At 43.4% G+C, this 18,334-nt stretch overlaps 1 protein-coding gene across 1 annotated transcript in view; it reads right to left on the reverse strand.

Annotated features, from left to right (window-relative positions):
• The window catches only part of LOC147008864 (voltage-dependent L-type calcium channel subunit alpha-1D-like), a 355,309-nt gene extending 343,024 nt beyond the window's left edge, over positions 1-12,285 (reverse strand). The window contains exon 1 of the mRNA XM_085864488.1: positions 12,185-12,285. Within this exon, the coding sequence (XP_085720614.1) occupies positions 12,185-12,209 (25 nt within the window). The 5' untranslated portion in view covers positions 12,210-12,285. The remainder of the gene's footprint in view (positions 1-12,184) is intronic.
• Between the last annotated feature and the right edge of the window lie 6,049 nt (positions 12,286-18,334).

The raw sequence follows: 18,334 nt of genomic DNA on the forward strand, positions 1-18,334 counted from the left end.
GTCGGTGACAAGGAAACACATTTTGATCAAATTCCAAAATTTCTGCCTAAAATCATGATCGAATGTCAGGCCGAGCCAGCCTGTTTGTGAAAGACTTGGGTCAAGCTTACCCCAGCCAACCCCACAACAACTTGTAAATAATTGTGGCCATTAAAGAAGATGCATTCATATAGTTTGTGTGCAAAATCTAGTCTCATGGAAGACTAAGGGGACAGAGAGAAACTAGATATTTGCGATCACAAAGCGATTGCCAAGGGTAAGCCTCCCCCACCAGTAATTGCCTGCGACCTCCCTTTGGCTTGTGATCCAATGATAGCTCTTTCTTTTTTGTCAGTCCACCGTGTGACCATTTTTCAATATTTAGAATAGTGTGTAAATAAAGGAAATGTGTCCCCTTCTATACTCTATCCATAAAACTCATTATGAAAATCAGAGGAAAACTATTCAGGTTATAATCAAAAAGGTGTTTTTCGTTCATTAGGTCACAATCCAAAAAACGTAGGTCGAGGTCACCAATCAAATATCAGGTGCACAACTTCAGTGCAGGCACACTATTATGATGCAAGAACATCTTGGAAGGCCAAGCGGTCTGAGATTCTGCATTGACAAAATTGAGCGATAACAAAAAAAAAAACATTTTTTTTCAGACCACCATTTGACCTTGACCTCTAATTCTGAGAGATATGATGTACATGGAGTGTAAATGCGGCGTACTCCAGGCTATCTATGGAGGGAAACTTTGTTTTAATCGGACAAACCTGAGTGAAGTTTTGATGAAAAGGGTAAAACTGTCTATTGTCCTGCAGCGTAGTCTGATATTTCAGATCAATTGTTCAAATTTGCATAAAAGCACCAAAATTGGTACACCTGTAGAATAATGCATTCCGAACAATTCTAGATGTGGAGCCACCCGAGATTGTGCCTTGGTCAGCTTCGGCGACCATTTTCCAAAATGGCCACCATTCTACTTTAGTGAAATTGGCTATATGCTCTTATTAACCTCCGCCATCGAAGATCGGAGGTTACTGTTTTCACCCCTTTCTGTTTCTTTGTTTGTTTGTTTGTTTGTGAACAGTATTACAGAAAAACTCCTCGACAGATTTCGACGAAACTTGGTGGGGGGATTAGGTCTGGTCCAAGGATCATGCCATTAGATTTTGGACTTGGTCCAAAATCCAATTTTGCCGCTATGGCGGCCATTTTGAAAAAATATTTGAATTTTTTTTTTTTGCATTTCTACATGTTTTAAGTGATTTCTAACCCCCCCCCAAAAAAAAAATTGTTAGAGAAAAAAAACCAGAAAATTTTGCAACTTTTTTTTCAACAAAATTTCGATTTTTTTTTTGGCATTTCCACATGTTATAAGTGATTTCCAACAAAAAAACATGCCAAAATTATAATTGCGGCTGATTTTGGAACTTCAGGTGGATATACCTACGTAAAATCAATTTCTGTCTCAAGGAATCTAGTTATGACGAATGAATTGAGTATGTAAAAGTTAAAAGTAAAAGGGAAAGTTGCAAACTATAACTCTGTGAGCACTGTTGACCTCAAATTGAATGAATAGGATATCAGTTTCACTTGAGTGACCCAGCAGTATTGGCGGCGGAGGTTTTGCACTCTACCGAGTGCTCCCCCTCTAGTTTTCTTATTGTATTGGTGGTATATATAAGGAAAGTGTAAAATTCAGTAAATTGACCATGAAAAGACGGATTCAAATATTATGAACCAGTATTTTCGGTAAAAAAGCCATTATTTGATTTGTAAATTGCTGCTCTCCTGAAACTTTTCGCTGAAAAGTACCCATTATTGCCTGGAGAACAAGAGTCAAATGATATTCATCACATTCAATGGGTTTAGAATCAACAAAAATTGCATTATAGATTACATACTTTACTCTATTTTGAAAAGGGAACTGATAATCGTGATAATGACAAACTCAGAAAATGTAGTCAAATTATTGCACACTTCACTTTCAAGCGGCTACGGTTTACTGTCTACTACCATTCTACCAGGACACATGGTACACGCATACATCAGTCTAGTACAATATGAGTTTCTGAGCTCAAGCGTACTGACTCTGGATCAAGAAGTCAACACTTTTACAAGCAATGCGACTCTGCATTTGCACATTCTAAGCTCGGCCGATATCTCAGTCTGTGTCTACTGCGTCTGTCTACTGGCATTCTCCTTCACAAGCACACAGTCCAGTGCATTGCAGATTAGCCTTCTTGCATTTGCAGCGGTTTCTGCACCCTTTTTTGCAGCCGCACAACACCAGCTCAAAGCAGCTTTTTGAAGCCTCAGGGAGTGTGGTCCAGAGCGGTTCGTAGGACCCATCCTCTGTTTGCCGCCAGCCCCAGCTTGTTGGTGATGGAAGCACGGGTTGAGGGACCAAGACCTGCCCCCAGACATAGCCACCCTGGAAGACTGATCTCTTCACATGATGTTCCAAAGCATCGTAGGTAGGTGGGATGCGCTGGACGGAGTTCCTCTTGGCGAAGAGTTACTTTCTGGCCTCGTTGACGTCCGTATATGGATTGGTGCAGTCATAGAGCACCACCACAAACCTTTCAATGCAGTGCATTGTGTCATCCTGGATGTTGACTGGCGTGGTGGTCAGGGTCACAAGAGAATCTGTCAGTTCTGGAAACGAGTTCCATGTGGCCCAGGCAGATTTCTTCCCATGCCCCACGAATGCTGATACCGTGTCACATCCGGTCATGGCGTGGAAGACAGGGAGGGCACGTGCCTTCTGTGGACCGAGGTAGGCAGCTATTTCATGGGCAGAGATGTAGCAGTAGTTCTTGCCCATCCCAAAGGCAATCCAGAGTTCATCCACGCATGGTAGTGCCTGGGCTACCATCACCACCAAGACGATGACGTCGGTGTCTACGGTTCGAACTTGAATCCGACGGTGGTCATGTTCTGCAGCATGGGCCACATGTAGCATGATGCGAGTGTCCGCCTCTTCTTCACCGCATGGAGCCAGAGAGCTTTCATCTTCCTGTCTTGGAAGGCAGATGACTGATTCACCATCAGTGACTACCAGCGCCACAACAAAATACTTCTGAACCTGTCACTGATGCTGTGTGCGAAAATGGATTTTCCCATAAAAATGACCATTTTTCCCCAATACAATGGTTGGAAATATAATAAATTATAATTAGATCAATTAGTACAATTATAATTAGATCATGATCTTAAAATTAGGTCAAGGTTAAAAATTATATCAACCCTGCATACTTTTTATTCCCATTACTGATGCAAAATTTCATTCTGAAAGTCCAGGCCTGATCAGAGATACAGTTTGGAGATTGGCAGGAAAAAAAAAATTACCCCGTGTGGGGGTGACAGTCATCTCGATAATACCACAAGTTCTCAATGTTCAGTTAAGGTAACCGCGAAACAGTCCAAACTAACCGTTTAGATTGAAATAGTTCACAGAGATACACTAGGATAATACTACTAATGACATAATTAATAAATATGTATTGTTCATTTAGTACCCGGATTAACACATCAGAATCACCAGTAAGTGCAATACGTGGTTTTCCGGTCTGTCCACTCTCTGGGGACATTTCACTTCCGGTTGTAGAAAAAAAAACGAAAAAATAGGCTTAGCTCTGGGAGATTATGATAATCCTGGAGATTATTCTTCACTGATTGTAATGCAACTTTCAGAATGAAAATTGTTCAAGTATTTATAGAGATATTGAGGTTTGAAAAATCGTTAGATCGAGCAAATTCATAAATTATTAATTCCACAGAAGTTTCGTGACACTGCACAAAGTAACATGTCAGGTATGAAAAAACATTTTGTCTGCCAGATCCATTAATTATTAATTCATTAATTATGGAATGTACTCATTGATATATTAATCAGAAAGCCCGAAGCATGTAGCACAATTTATCACTTATCCCCTCATCCGGGATCGGTGGCCACGCCCCACAGCCTGCAGCCCTATGTCCGCCGGTGATTATGTTAGATATCGGCACGATCGAGAGGAGCCTGCGAATCATCCCTGCTGATGCACTGAATTGATGCAATCGTTCGGCCAGAATATTCGTTGTCAAGATGTTGTGTAATTAAATCACCAATACAGTCACTCGAATTTATACCGCCGACATACTTCTTAACAATCACCTTCGCCCCAGAAACCACAGTCAATCTGAACCACGCTGGCCACTGCTCAGACTCCATGACCGGACTACTGCACAGTTTGGTTAAAGATGACTCGGCATTTTGGCACGCGCACGAAATTATATTTTGAAAATAAATGCTGACGTTTACATTTCGGGTTTTGAAACTTTTGCACCTTCGGCGGAAAATGTATAAATATAAAAGGCTAAAAATGTGTTTTATATTTATATTTCATTTCTCCTTCCTTCCTTCTTTGCGAATCGCATCGGCGTTTTTGGCCATCTTCCAGATCACGTGACGATCAAACGGGAAGGAAATTCAAAAATCTGTCCGGTGAGATACAAGATAATATTTTTTACTATCATAATCAATAAACAGTTGCCGAATATCTTGTAGAATGGCAGACGAGATAGGTTTTGGAAATGGCGATTTTTATAACTTACATGACCTCGTGACCTCGTCGTTGACCTTGAACCCGGACAAAAGTTACATCCTTGTGCAACACTCCTCGACCTCTACCCACATACTAAGTTTCAACAAGATCGGAAAGAAATATTGTTGACGGACGTACGGACATTTGGTCCGGCTTTATTAGGTCATCTCGGTAGAGATGACCTAAAAAGGAGAAAAACCTAAATTATGGTTTGGTACTCCTCTGGGTCTAAAACTTTGACCTTAACCCAAAGGGGTGTTGTAAATTAAGCATAAATGCGTCTTGCCTAGGCTATCTAGCGATGGAAATTTTGTTCTGAAGAGTTATGGTGAAAAATGTTAAAATGTTAAGAATTGGGTCATGACCTTAAAATTTGGTCAATGTCAAAAAAACACGTCAACACCGTGTACTTTCTATATACTTTATTGATGTAAAATTTCATTCCGAAAGTCCGGGCCAGCTCCGAAAATTTAGAAAATGAAAGAGTGCAAGAATGAATAATACATATATATATATATATATATATATATATATATATATATATATATATATCTATATATATATATATATATATATATATATATATATAAAATATATTATATTATATATATATATATATATATATATATATATATATATATATATATATATATATATTCTAAATGGTGGTTTAGTATTCCTGGGGATCAAAGAAACTCTGTGGTACCATTTAAAATTTGGGGGCCTAATTGTAGGAACAAACCTACAATTGTAGGAAACCTACAATAGCAATGAGTATTCCCCCATCCTATAGGGGGTGGAGGGGGGGACTTAACGAGGAAATGTACTGACAGTGAGTGTGGTAGTGCAACTACAGTTCGACACAACACACAAGGGAATGAAAAAACAGGAGTAGAAGGGAGAGAGCGAGAGAGCGAGAGAAAACGCTATAACTTGATGAACAGCAAAACAACCAATCATGGCATCCTACATTATGAAGAGAGATTGGAGGCAAAGACATTTTCCTCCCTCTCAATCTGTAGTCCTTTTGTATAAACGTGGCATTTGAAATGAGGTAAACCACTGACCGTGCCAAATCCCATCTAGCCCGAAGGCTAAGTGGACCTCCAAATAAAGGCACTTGCACAATCCTCTGCAATCGGAGAACAAACCAACGATCGATGGCAGATATTACAATCTGTCGGTCATACATGACATACTATATGAACATCCCACTTGACGAATTGCCTCTCGTAGCTACACCTCATCGCTTTCAGCACCCAGACAAGATCTGACATTGCAAAATCCACTTTTTTACCCTCATTAGAAAACACAGACTCAAGCCAGGTGCCATTATCAAAAAGGAACTATGAGCAAACAGATTTGCAATTCCAGTGAAATAGTGGAAAGCACACATGGATGCTCCAGAAGGGGCATCAGAGCATTCTGGGCCGGATTAGCAAAAAATATAGTACTAGCATGAGGGCATAACGAGGAAGTGGGTCCATCTTATTCTGCATCACTTTGGCAACGTAGCCAGGCAGTACCGATGATCGAATGATGCCACAAGTTTGATACAGACAAGTCAGAATTCTATTCCTCAGTTTTACTCCAGAGCGTGGCTCCTGAATCATGGCCGCTTCAACACGATTCCAGGTTTGGCGGCGCCTGCTGTTTCACCGTAATGAGCCCATCGTGCTTTAAAAGCAATACAAATGGCAAGCACCTGTAATTGCACAAATGTGAGACAAGCATTGTGCACGTAATTATTTTAAGTGTACTTATCCGTACAATAACCAGACTCGGTGGCATAATGGTGAGACCGTCCGCTCTGAGTCTGTGAGGTTGGTGGTTAAAACCCCGGCTGAGTAATACCAAAGACTTTGCAAAAACAAATGAATGAAAAGGTATGAGCTGCTTCCTTGCTTCATTGAAAGGATCGAGCATGTACCTAACAACACGAGGAAGGCAAAGGCAAACCACTCAAGATAACCCTTGCCAAGAAATTGCTCCGGTAAGCCGCTCCAAAACGACTATGGTGCAGGTGTTTGTTTGTTTTATCCGCACAATCTATACTAGACTTGACCCAGATACAAGCTTCAAAATCATATTAGTCACACACAACTAGCAACCCTTTTCCATCACTCACAGGTATAAATTTCCTCGACCAGAGGTTTTTCATTATCGAACGAATCATTTGCTCTCAGGGTCAGAGTGGATTGCTGACCTTTGAAACTATCAGAAGAAGGACTCGTTTGCATTTGTGACTTCTACACAGAAACCGAGACAGCCATGTGCATTCCAAAGTCGAGCAGAGCACAACCACAACACCAATGACAGGTGTGAATTGCTGTCCAAATCGTCTAACTGAGAAACTTCTGATGAAACACAAAACCGCTTGACCGCCATCATTAATAAATACCTGTCTTGCTGGAAATGGTGGTTGCTTACTGGAAATACAACAAGCTGAAGTTGTACCCTGACATGCTGTTTACAAGATGATGACCAGAGTTAAACCCTCAACTACAAATCCATTAGCTAGGACAGGGGAGGAAAATGTCCACCGCCTTGATGGAGCCACAAACCACTTACAGCATGCCCGATTTAACGGCATATGGTTGCACATCTGCCTTACGGATGACGTTTCCTTGGTGCGTAACCCCTGATGAAAGACGCAACGACAAAAAGGCTATCCATTCGGAAATACTCAAAAGGTGCAACCCATGATTAGTAAATAACGAGTGAAAAGTAAAGCATGAAATGGACTCAAAAGCTTGGATGTGTGTCTCGCGTGGGTTCAGTTCTCGACAGAATTGGATAAACCTGCAAACCGCCGCCCCTGTGTTCCACAGCCAGGGAAAGCCATCAGATATGAGAGACATTTACCTGGCTGACACATTTGCTCGCAGTTGCTTGTGGACATTAAAAGACCCCATGATATATTTTGAAAAGAGCAGGCCATTGTGTGCTGGTACATACGTGCTTCAGTCGTACCTCATGGTGGAGCAGAGACATGTTGATAGGAGGAGGGGGGGGATAAAATAGGGACCATGTATGTGGGACAAGAGAGGATTAAATTTAACTGATTTAAGCTGAAGTGTAAGTAAGGTCACACATTGAAATAGGTATTGGATTGTGGGGGAAGTGTGGAGGGGGTTACAGATCTCTCAGTGGGTTGCCTGATGAATAATAAACTTTCTTGTCTGAGTTATATTCTCAACGGGATGGGGTAAAACTATATAGACTGCCATTCTGATGTGGTGACATGGTATGAACATAAGAGTGCTACAACTTAGAGAACACAGCTGTTTGAGGACATAAAGCCCACTGTCTGGTCTGCTTACAGCATCATTCCTAAAGGTAAGCCACTCTGTGCCAATACCTTGACCAGCCTTGATTAATAAGAGGGCCTATAGTTACACAGAAACTTTCACAATATCAACACCTCAATAATTCATGTGCAAGTGACTGACTGCTGGTGGCCTCATTTCTGGGAGTGCAGCTGTGCCGCTGATGTAGTGCCCCCTTTAGGATAGAAATTGTTTTTTTTTTTTCAGGGTCGTGGTGATACCCCACCTACTCATCATTGAAAAACACTGTGGGATCTTTAACATCCACCAACTAATGCCAGCACACGGACACTCGGCTTACCATCCATCCGAGCAATGGAACATATTGTGATGCAATACCGAACCTGCGAAGCACTAATTCAACAGTTTACAGTCAGGTCAGAAATCGAGCCTTGGCTAGACAACTTAACGCCAATGTGCCATCTCTGCACAATCCTGTTGGACTCTTCAGCATTGCCAGGTTGATGAGCGAGATCATGAAATGGCAGATGTTGAACAAATACGAGACTTGTTTTTGGTACTCGAAGCACGTGCTCCCTACGGGAGCCGTCGAGGGGGTTATGTTATTATATTTATGTATATTTTACTCCAAGGGGTCCCAGGATTACACACCCAAAAAATGGTTGCGATCCGTTCAGCCATTTTTGCGGTACCTGGGAACAGACAGACGGACAGACGGTGAATTATAGTAAGATACATAATCGAGGCTCATGGAAGAGCTACAGCAGATTGGAAGGGAACAAAATGTCGAGGGGAAAACACCAACTGCAGAGTCGAGGTGAGAGCAAGAGCGAGATCAAGGGGAGGAGGAGAAGGACACATGGGGATGAAAAAGCTGCACTTAAGCTGAATGAAACACAGCAAGAAGAGGAGGGGGAAGCAGGGATGAAACAGAAAAGGAACAAACCAACTGACAACAAAAACAAATGAAAAGGTGAGGCAGCGGGGGGGGGGGGCGGAGGGGATCACCTGGAAAAGGGAAGTGCTTGGGAATGGGGTCATTTGAGGTAGAAGGAACCATGGATATGGACGTGAGGTATTGGCGATCAGATGTCTTGAAGCCCTGCAGGGAAGAATGTGGCAAAACAGACTGGGGAAGTTGGTTCAGCAAGCAAGAGAAAGGAGGAATAAATGAGTGGAGGTGAGCAGCGAGCCTGGATTTTGGGTATTTAACAAGAAGAGGGTTACTGGCAGGTTACCGACGTTGAGAATAAACAATGCAGGGAGGATTGGTGATACAATCAATATGTAAGGAGTGTATGAGAGAGCTCTTAAACTTTCATTCATTGAACATACATAAGTGACGCCGATAATTTTCATGAGCTTACACATTGTGACCTCAAGCCTGCAGCACATGTGAACCATCTATTCACCGCTTGGCCACTGATGAAGAAAAAAAAAAATCATGTTCTTCTGATATAGTATTGCTCAACCCTCTTGACAATAACACATTGTTGCTCTGTGTTGAAGGAACACAATAAATAACAAACCCACTCAACAATAACCCATTGTTGCTTTATGTCGGAAGACCCCCTCAACAATACAAACCCACTCCACAATACCCCATTGTTGCTCTGTGTTGGAGGCACACAATCAATCACACAAAACCACTCGACAATAACATATCATTGCTTTGTGTCGGAGGCCCCTTCTCAACAATACAAACCCACGTGAAAAGAACCCATTGTTGCTCTGTGTTGGGGGTACACAATCAGTAACACAAACCCACTCAATGATAACCCATTGTTGCTCTGTGTTGGAGGCACACAATCAATAACACAAACCCACTCAAGGATAACCCATTGTTGCTTTGTGTTGGAGGCACACAATCAATAACACAAACCCACTCAATGATAACCTATTGTTGCTTTGTGTGGGAGGAACACAATCAATAACACAAACCCACTCAATGATAACCCATTGTTGCTCTGTGTTGGAGGCACACAATCAATAACACAAACCCACTCAATGATAACCCATTGTTGCTTTGTGTGGGAGGCACACAATCAATAACACAAACCCACTCAATGATAACCCATTGTTGCTCTGTGTTGGAGGCACACAATCAATAACACAAACCCACTCAATGATAACCCATTGTTGCTCTGTGTTGGGGGTACACAATCAGTAACACAAACCCACTCAATGATAACCCATTGTTGCTCTGTGTTGGAGGCACACAATCAATAACACAAACCCACTCAAGGATAACCCATTGTTGCTTTGTGTTGGAGGCACACAATCAATAACACAAACCCACTCAATGATAACCTATTGTTGCTTTGTGTGGGAGGAACACAATCAATAACACAAACCCACTCAATGATAACCCATTGTTGCTCTGTGTTGGAGGCACACAATCAATAACACAAACCCACTCAATGATAACCCATTGTTGCTTTGTGTGGGAGGCACACAATCAATAACACAAACCCACTCAATGATAACCCATTGTTGCTCTGTGTTGGAGGCACACAATCAATAACACAAACCCACTCAATGATAACCCATTGTTGCTCTGTGTTGGGGGTACACAATCAGTAACACAAACCCACTCAATGATAACCCATTGTTGCTCTGTGTTGGAGGCACACAATCAATAACACAAACCCACTCAATGATAACCCATTGTTGCTTTGTGTTGGAGGCACACAATCAATAACACAAACCCACTCAATGATAACCCATTGTTGCTCTGTGTTGGAGGCACACAATCAATAACACAAACCCACTCAATGATAACCCATTGTTGCTTTGTGTGGGAGGCACACAATCAATAACACAAACCCACTCAATGATAACCCATTGTTGCTCTGTGTTGGAGGCACACAATCAATAACACAAACCCACTCAATGATAACCCATTGTTGCTTTGTGTGGGAGGCACACAATCAATAACACAAACCCACTCAATGATAACCCATTGTTGCTTTGTGTGGGAGGCACACAATCAATAACACAAACCCACTCAATGATAACCCATTGTTGCTTTGTGTGGGAGGCACACAATCAATAACACAAACCCACTCAATGATAACCCATTGTTGCTCTGTGTTTGAGGCCCCCTCTCGACAATACAAACCAACTCGACAAGAACCCATTGTTGCTCTACGTTGAGCACATCGGTTTGGAATTTGTCACATAATTTCGTAAAACATACGAGGGCAATTCAGAAAGTGCAAGTAAGGAGGAAACTCGCCACAGTTCAAAACAGGTCAACATTTTATTCCCCAAAATAGTAACGTCATTAAAAAAAAAAAGAATTATCAATAACCCAGACCTGCATATTCAAAACTTCAACAACAATATAAAGTTTGCGTTTCTTGGACTGTTGTGAGACATTTGGTTCCGAGCACATCTTGAGCAACTCACAGAAAGGGTCCACTCTGCATCGATCGATACACATTCGATAAATTGTCCTTCAATTGGTCATTCCCCCAAAACAAAGAGTTCTTCTTCTTCCAACACCCCTAAATATATTATTCTATAAACTTTTTGAGAAGCAAACTTCTTTTGAATTGCAATGTTAGACGTTTGAGATATTGTCGATCAAATTAATTATATTAGTTTCCATCCATCCATCGGGTCCATACTCTGTGCAGAGCGTTGGTGCTGCCGAAGCAGTCTCCTTGGTTATTGGACACAATCCTGGACGGGTCGCCACTCCGACACAGGATCCCAGCAAGCCGGCAGTCATTTTGCCGACCTCGGAAGGACGACAGGCAGAGTCAACCCCACCTGGTATTAATTCAACAGCCAAGTGGGATTCGAACTCAGGATCCTCGGATCCCAAGCGCACCGCCCTAAATATTTGTTCGTCTCATCGGACAGACGTAAACTCGGTAATGCGTGCACTGCAACCTGTTGATCCACAAGAAAACAGACGATCAGAGGTTAAAAGGTGAATTGTGATCAGTTAAACGGTTTCGATGTTAAATCCTCATTGACTTTTCGATCGTCGTTTCACTCGCTGGTCACAAACTCGATGTCGAAGTACAAAGCCTGAACCCATCAGATGCGCCGAGATTCATCGTGGAAAAGATATACGAGCAATACAGTGATAGAATTACCGGTATTCATCATGTCGGACAGAAATTATACTTCTAATAAATACGAACGAGCGTCCATAAATAAGTGTCTGCACTATTATAAACAGATTTTTTGGGACGTCTCGAGCAGACAAGATGTAATGAATGAAAACGTAACGAGGCTGATAACTCATCGCTGTCCGAGTCATCGGATCGTATTCACCTGCTGGGCCATTGACCCGAGTCTCACCTTCCTTGCTCGACGGCCCGACCATGGTGGGATCATTCGCTCATCTCCACCGCACACACGCCGACTGCGAGAGACACCGACACGGATCCTCCCCTTTAAAGATGCCCCTCCTGTTGATGTGCGCTCATCCCAGTTCAGTCATTTTCAGCATCTCCCACCTTGGCCTTCTGTTCCTTTCTGCTCCTGCAGGTCGCCCCCCCCCACAGGTTTCTCCACCCCACTTTGGACTTCTCACCCTTCGAGCTCATTCTATCTTCGCCCCCTCCCTCCTGTCTCTGCATGTTCATTTGAACAATATGCACTGCATCCAGAGTTCTAAAATGTTTACCTGCTGCCCTGCGCCTGTCCATCTTGGCGAATGGCTTTGGGGGCCATTGTCACTCTGAAGCCGGTATTGCGTGTACCTCCATCGTGTCCCCTTACCGACGAGCCGGCCCGCTTCATGGCCACTATGCCACAGGATCAATTTCACTCACCGGCTGCACACCTGAAACATTGATGTCTTTTGTTCTCCCCACACATTTCGGCCCTGATAGGTGCTCAATAATGTCTCTGGCAGATAGCACGACGTACTCCTGAACTAGTATACAAGTGGAGATGCCAAATGTTCACCCCTTTCAGCCGACTTGTCCCAACGTACCACAACCCATGATTGTCAGGTACCTTTGTCCCTAGGTAACACAAGCCACGATTGTCAGGTATCTTGACTTTATGAGAATAACTGAAAAAGTTGTGATCAAGGTGTAAGATTTGAAGAACATGCTTTTATATCAAACACACACACACACACACACACACACACACACACACACACACACACACACACACACACACACACACACACACACACACACACACACACACACACACACACACACACACACACACACACACGAGACTCAGGAGGGATTTCAGGACTTGCAAGCTCACCAACTTACACGTAGGTGAAAGAATCCCGACTTCTCGCCTTTAGGGGATTCAATTCCTTTTTGAACATGGCACGCACCAGGTACAAGCACCTTCCAGTGGAAGTTCGTGAGTTCGGCATCTGCACTGTTTGAGCACATGAGTGTTGTAGACAATCTCATACCCTGCTTTTAAACTGATATTTCCCCTCCAAACTTATGGAACCATATGCTAAATGTTTTAATAGAACCACAGACAGCAAGCTGGATGAGGTGGATTGTTCGGTCTCCTTTTAAGAGGCACTATATACAAGGCTCTTCCACAAAAAAATATCTCGAACTTCAGGAATACATGTGACATTATTGAATCAAGCAACGTATCAATATCCGCACTCCACCCCATCCCCCCCCCCAATTGCAGAGACTACGGTACTATAGAAATAACTAGATGGTACTGTGTATGTGGATGCATGACGTCATTTTCATATCTCCATTGGCAATAAGTTAAACGGGTGTTGAAAACTGATGAAACAGCCTCTGTTTCATGAGTTTAGCAATATATGACGTCATTGGCCAAATGCATATCTCGGAGGACTCTTCAACCGCATTGCTCACGGACAGAAAGGTCGTCAGAGGTTGAAACATCAGGTCACATCACCGGTTATAAATGTCTCCTTCAGCTTGGTGATCATTCGAACAGTTCTTCGTTCTTTCCATCACAAATCGTTTGAGCTGCATGTTTGTCGGAAATCATTTGATGACAATTTCCTATCTTCTTAAACTGCAATATTATTTGAAGATATTTCATTTGAAAGAATGCCAGATGTGAATTGTACGTTCTAATGAGTACTTGTTATCCTGTTTTCTTATTTTTCTTTTTTATTCCAACTCCAGTCTGTTGTTTGTGGGTGTTATTGTTAATGCACCTTGGAAAACTTTGAACGTGCCTCCATCAAAAGCACGCCACTTTATGACCTTGCCCCGACTCTTATTGATCATGATAAATTGTAACGTATGGCGATGGTCATGACAACCGACGGGAAGAGGTGTGACTTACTAGACATCCCAAGGGGGTATTTGATTCAAGGGGAAGACACTTATGAAGTTAGGGAATGGCATAGCCACACCACTTCCAGCCCAGAACGAATCGGATGATGGAACCAGCACATGGAGGACAGACGACACAACATTGCCTGCTTGCTAAAAAAGTATATCTATAATAATAGATGTCAGTGTGTTTCTGTCCATCAGTCCATCTGTCTCTCTCCTCGATAACTCGAAAACCATGAAACGTGGCGGTCCCAAACTTTGCAAGCACACGAAGGGAACTACAAGGTGGTGCATGAAAGAAAACTGGGTGTTTGTGTTAATTAAAACACCCATTTTGAAGATAATTAACGGCCTTATTTAATTATATCCTTTCTCAGGAACATCCTCAGTCTCCTCAGTCATATATATATATATCTCTCTCTCTCTCTCTCTCTCTCTCTCTCTCTCTCTCTCTCTCTCTCTCTCTCTCTCTCTCTCTCTCTCTCTCTCTCTCTCTCTCTCTCTCTCTCTCTCTCTCTCTCTCTCTCTCTCTCTCTCTCTCTCTCTCTCTCTCTCTCTCTCTCTCTCTCTCTCTCTCTCTCTCTCTCTCTCTCTCTCTCTCTCTCTGGTCTTAAGGCATATCCTGGGTAACCTCACTGGGGTATGAAGCCGCCATGTTTTTTGGCCTTCTCAACGATGCCTTGACTTGGAACAGGCCGCAAGGATTTCTTTAAAATAAAGCGTTTTTCCCCCCACTTTCCTCACATATCATCGGATGCCTGATCATCATACCGACAACTCACTGGATCCATCGCAATGGTTATAAACGCCCAGGAAGCTTAATAATCTCTTAAACTATTCTAAATTTCAAAATTCAGTCAAAATTTAAACTTCAGAATTGAACTTAACAGCAGTCCCGACTTTATTTGTCCAATTTGGACATAGTTTCACATTTCGGGCATCTTCGGGAGGTATTTAATATTCGGGATCGGTGATCGCCAATCGCTTGCCACCCAGCCATTCCTTATTAACCATTTTGTTGGAATGCTTCCTTGAGTGCTTAAGCAATTTGGCGAGTGCACTATCACCGAATACTGTATATTGATAGACTTCAACAAAGTTAGGGCTAGTCGCCTGTGTTGGCCCCGTGTTGTTTTGCGGTGCGTCGGACGGTTGGAGGCTCGCTGAAAATGTGCAACGGTATTTTACACCATGTTCCCCTTTTTGCATGATCTCCTTTCATCGTATGACCTGTCACTTCAGCACAGATAAATACATTAAAAATTAAACGTTTCGTTTGAAAAGTTTCTTCAACCGTTTTGTTGGAGGGTTTGCTTGGAGCACTCTTCAAGCTTCGATCTCTCCAAGCTTCCATGGCAATACTGTGATGCAGTTGTCCATGGGGACATAATCTGGCGTGAAGAAGGAAAATAAATTAGATGACTATAATGAGTAAACTAGAAAGGCACTTGGTGGAGTGCAAATGCCTGATTCTCCGCGACGCAATGCCTGATCCACGAGAACATATTGTTCCGAATCTGGCAGCCATGAGCACTCAGCGTTCAGGTCCCAAGGTTAGTTATGTCGATAAGTATGTGTACAGTTAGAATCCATCCCCTTCTGTCTAATGGGACTTACATGTGTGCGCTACGGATTATTTTATAGTGAGGATTTTTTACATCAACAACGCCAACCACAACACTCTGCTCGCCACATTGTCCGCACTCTTCGCGGGTATGTGCCATTTTCCGACCAATGGGCGACGAGCAGACCAGAGCTGGGGCGGTCCTTTGCCAGAAGGCGGAGTCACGACACGCAGACCGCCCAATGAGAGCAGGCCACGGATGAGCGGACCGCGCCCGAGAAGGACGACGAAAAAGAAAAAAAAATAACGAAGAATTGGGCCTCGTCTGCTCGAGCACGCTTCGGTCTGGTCTGCGTCTGACTGCATCACACGCATCCGAGGCATCTCGTCTGGCACAGAACTACAAGAGGTCGACCATCTCATCACGGGAGAAAACCTCGTCTCGCCTCCTCTGGGTTTGGCTGCCCTGGTCCGTCCTTTGGCGACTGGTGCTCCGGGAAGGTGTGGATGACCAGCCCCACACTCGTGGCCAGGTAGCCAGCCGTCCTGACTCCCAGCCAAACTATCCTCCCCGGCTGGAGAGCCGAATAAAGACCCGGCGGGTCCATTTTCTTTTTGGGTGTGTGTGTCTGTGTGCGGGCCTATCTTGTCTCAGTAGAATTAAGTGCTTGCGTTATTGTACATTGGAATATATTTGGTTTTACCTGCTCTGTGTCTCCCATCCCGATTATTCCCTATTGTATATAAATATCCCTTTTGTTGAATGTACCACCTCGTTTTTGTGTTTCTTTCATTGGCTTAGCACGGTGCATGTTGGGAAATAGCGAAGCGGAAAATTGTTCATTTGGTCCAGCGCGGCTCTGGTAACTCCGCTCGGTTACGCCGGATCCGAGCCGTTACCCGCGACTCGGATCGGACAGAGTTGGCCGAGGGTGAGGTTTCCTCGGTAGTTGGACGGTGTGAGTACTGAGGTAAATTGGAGTTAGACAAGTGGACCCTACCTCACGCCGTCAAAATATTGGCGACCACGGTCCTGTAAGGGACCCGTGCCTTTCGGAGTTCTCCGAGAAGCACGATCTAGATTCCGGGTGCTCGTGGAGCCGACTCTACTGCTCCACCTAGCGGTCGTGCTTGCCGCCGACACCCGGCCCCACAACAATATCAGGCCCATTACATTTTGGAAATATCATGCTATGGAGTACAATATCATTCTTGGCCCTTTCTCTCAATGGTGAAGAATCACTTTAAAAATTAGATTATTCTCGTATCCAGATCCGGATCTGGATCTTCACCAAAATTTAATCAGTTTGTCTTCTTTCATTCTTTATTTCTTCCTTTCTCATTACATCCCAATTGAACCAACATTCCTCATCATTGACTTCATTTGCTTCTTACTTTAAGAGCTTTTAATAACATTTTATAATGTTTCATTTGCCTAATTTCACGAAAACCTGGCACAGTCTTCTTCTTCCTTATCCTCTTCTTCTTCACAAAACCCTACACGTTCTTGTTCTTCATACGATTTACTGTCACGAACGCCCCACGATAAACGAAATAATGCGACATCAAACTAAATCATGCGATATCATGTGATAACGGTCCTCGTGACACGATATCGAAAGAGTCGCCGAGTCTGCGATCTGACGATGTGATCTGCGTCCCCCCCCCCCCTGCCTGCGTCCTTCACTCAGGCTGGCTCCTTTACTGAAATATGGACGTGAAGGCGTTTGTTCTGTTTGTAACAAACTGGTGATAGGGATGGGATCTCCAAGGTGATCATACATGGGAAGGCATATTCAAGACAGTGGTGTTCGGGAATATTGGGCCTTTCGACCAAAAAGTGAAGTTGTTCAAGGACGACATGAACAGATGCGGAACATTTTTGGCAGCAAACCAGATTGATGAAGAGCTGCAGACGAATTTATTTTTGGCTTTTGTGAGAGCAGACCGTTCAAGTTAGTGAAGAACTTGTGTCACCCAGCCACGCCAAAATTGAAAACTTATGCTCAGCTGAAGGCATTGTTAACAGAGCATTCCACGCCGAAACTGATCGTGATTGCAGAACACTATAAATTCTGGACCTCTTCCCAGGGAGAGAATGAGACTGTGGCCGACTACACCATGGGATTGAAGAAGGTCGCGTCAACGTGCTCATTTTGGGGCCTTTCTGAATGAAGCCCGACGTGACAAGCTGGTATCGGGACTGTCTCGGACTCAGACGGATTTGTCGTTTAAGGAGGCCAGGGTGAAATGTCTGTCGGACGAGTTGGCCAGCAAAGCGAACCGAGAGCACATGGGTCAGACGTCATCGGATGCGAACAGTGATGATGCAGCGGAGGCAAACCAATTCCAGCAGGGGAAGAGAAGCTTCGTACAAGATGGGAGGAAAATCTGAGCACACAAGAATCCGGCGGCCGGAGTCTTGTTCCGATGTTACGGTCAGACAAATCATCGCACAGAAAACTGCTGACTCCGGAATGTGAACTGTCATACCTGCTTTGAAAAGGGACATATTTCCAAGTTATGTCCAGAGGGAACAACAACCAACAGGATCGAAGACAGAAGAAATTTGGCTTAAAATCTATAAATTCTGAAAATTTGTAAGTTGTGGAGATTGTTGATTGCAATATT

This window comes from Eptatretus burgeri, chromosome 18, assembly GCF_056783735.1.
Source record: "Eptatretus burgeri isolate ZD-2024b chromosome 18, Ebu_testis_v1, whole genome shotgun sequence".
NCBI lineage: Eukaryota > Metazoa > Chordata > Myxini > Myxiniformes > Myxinidae > Eptatretus > Eptatretus burgeri.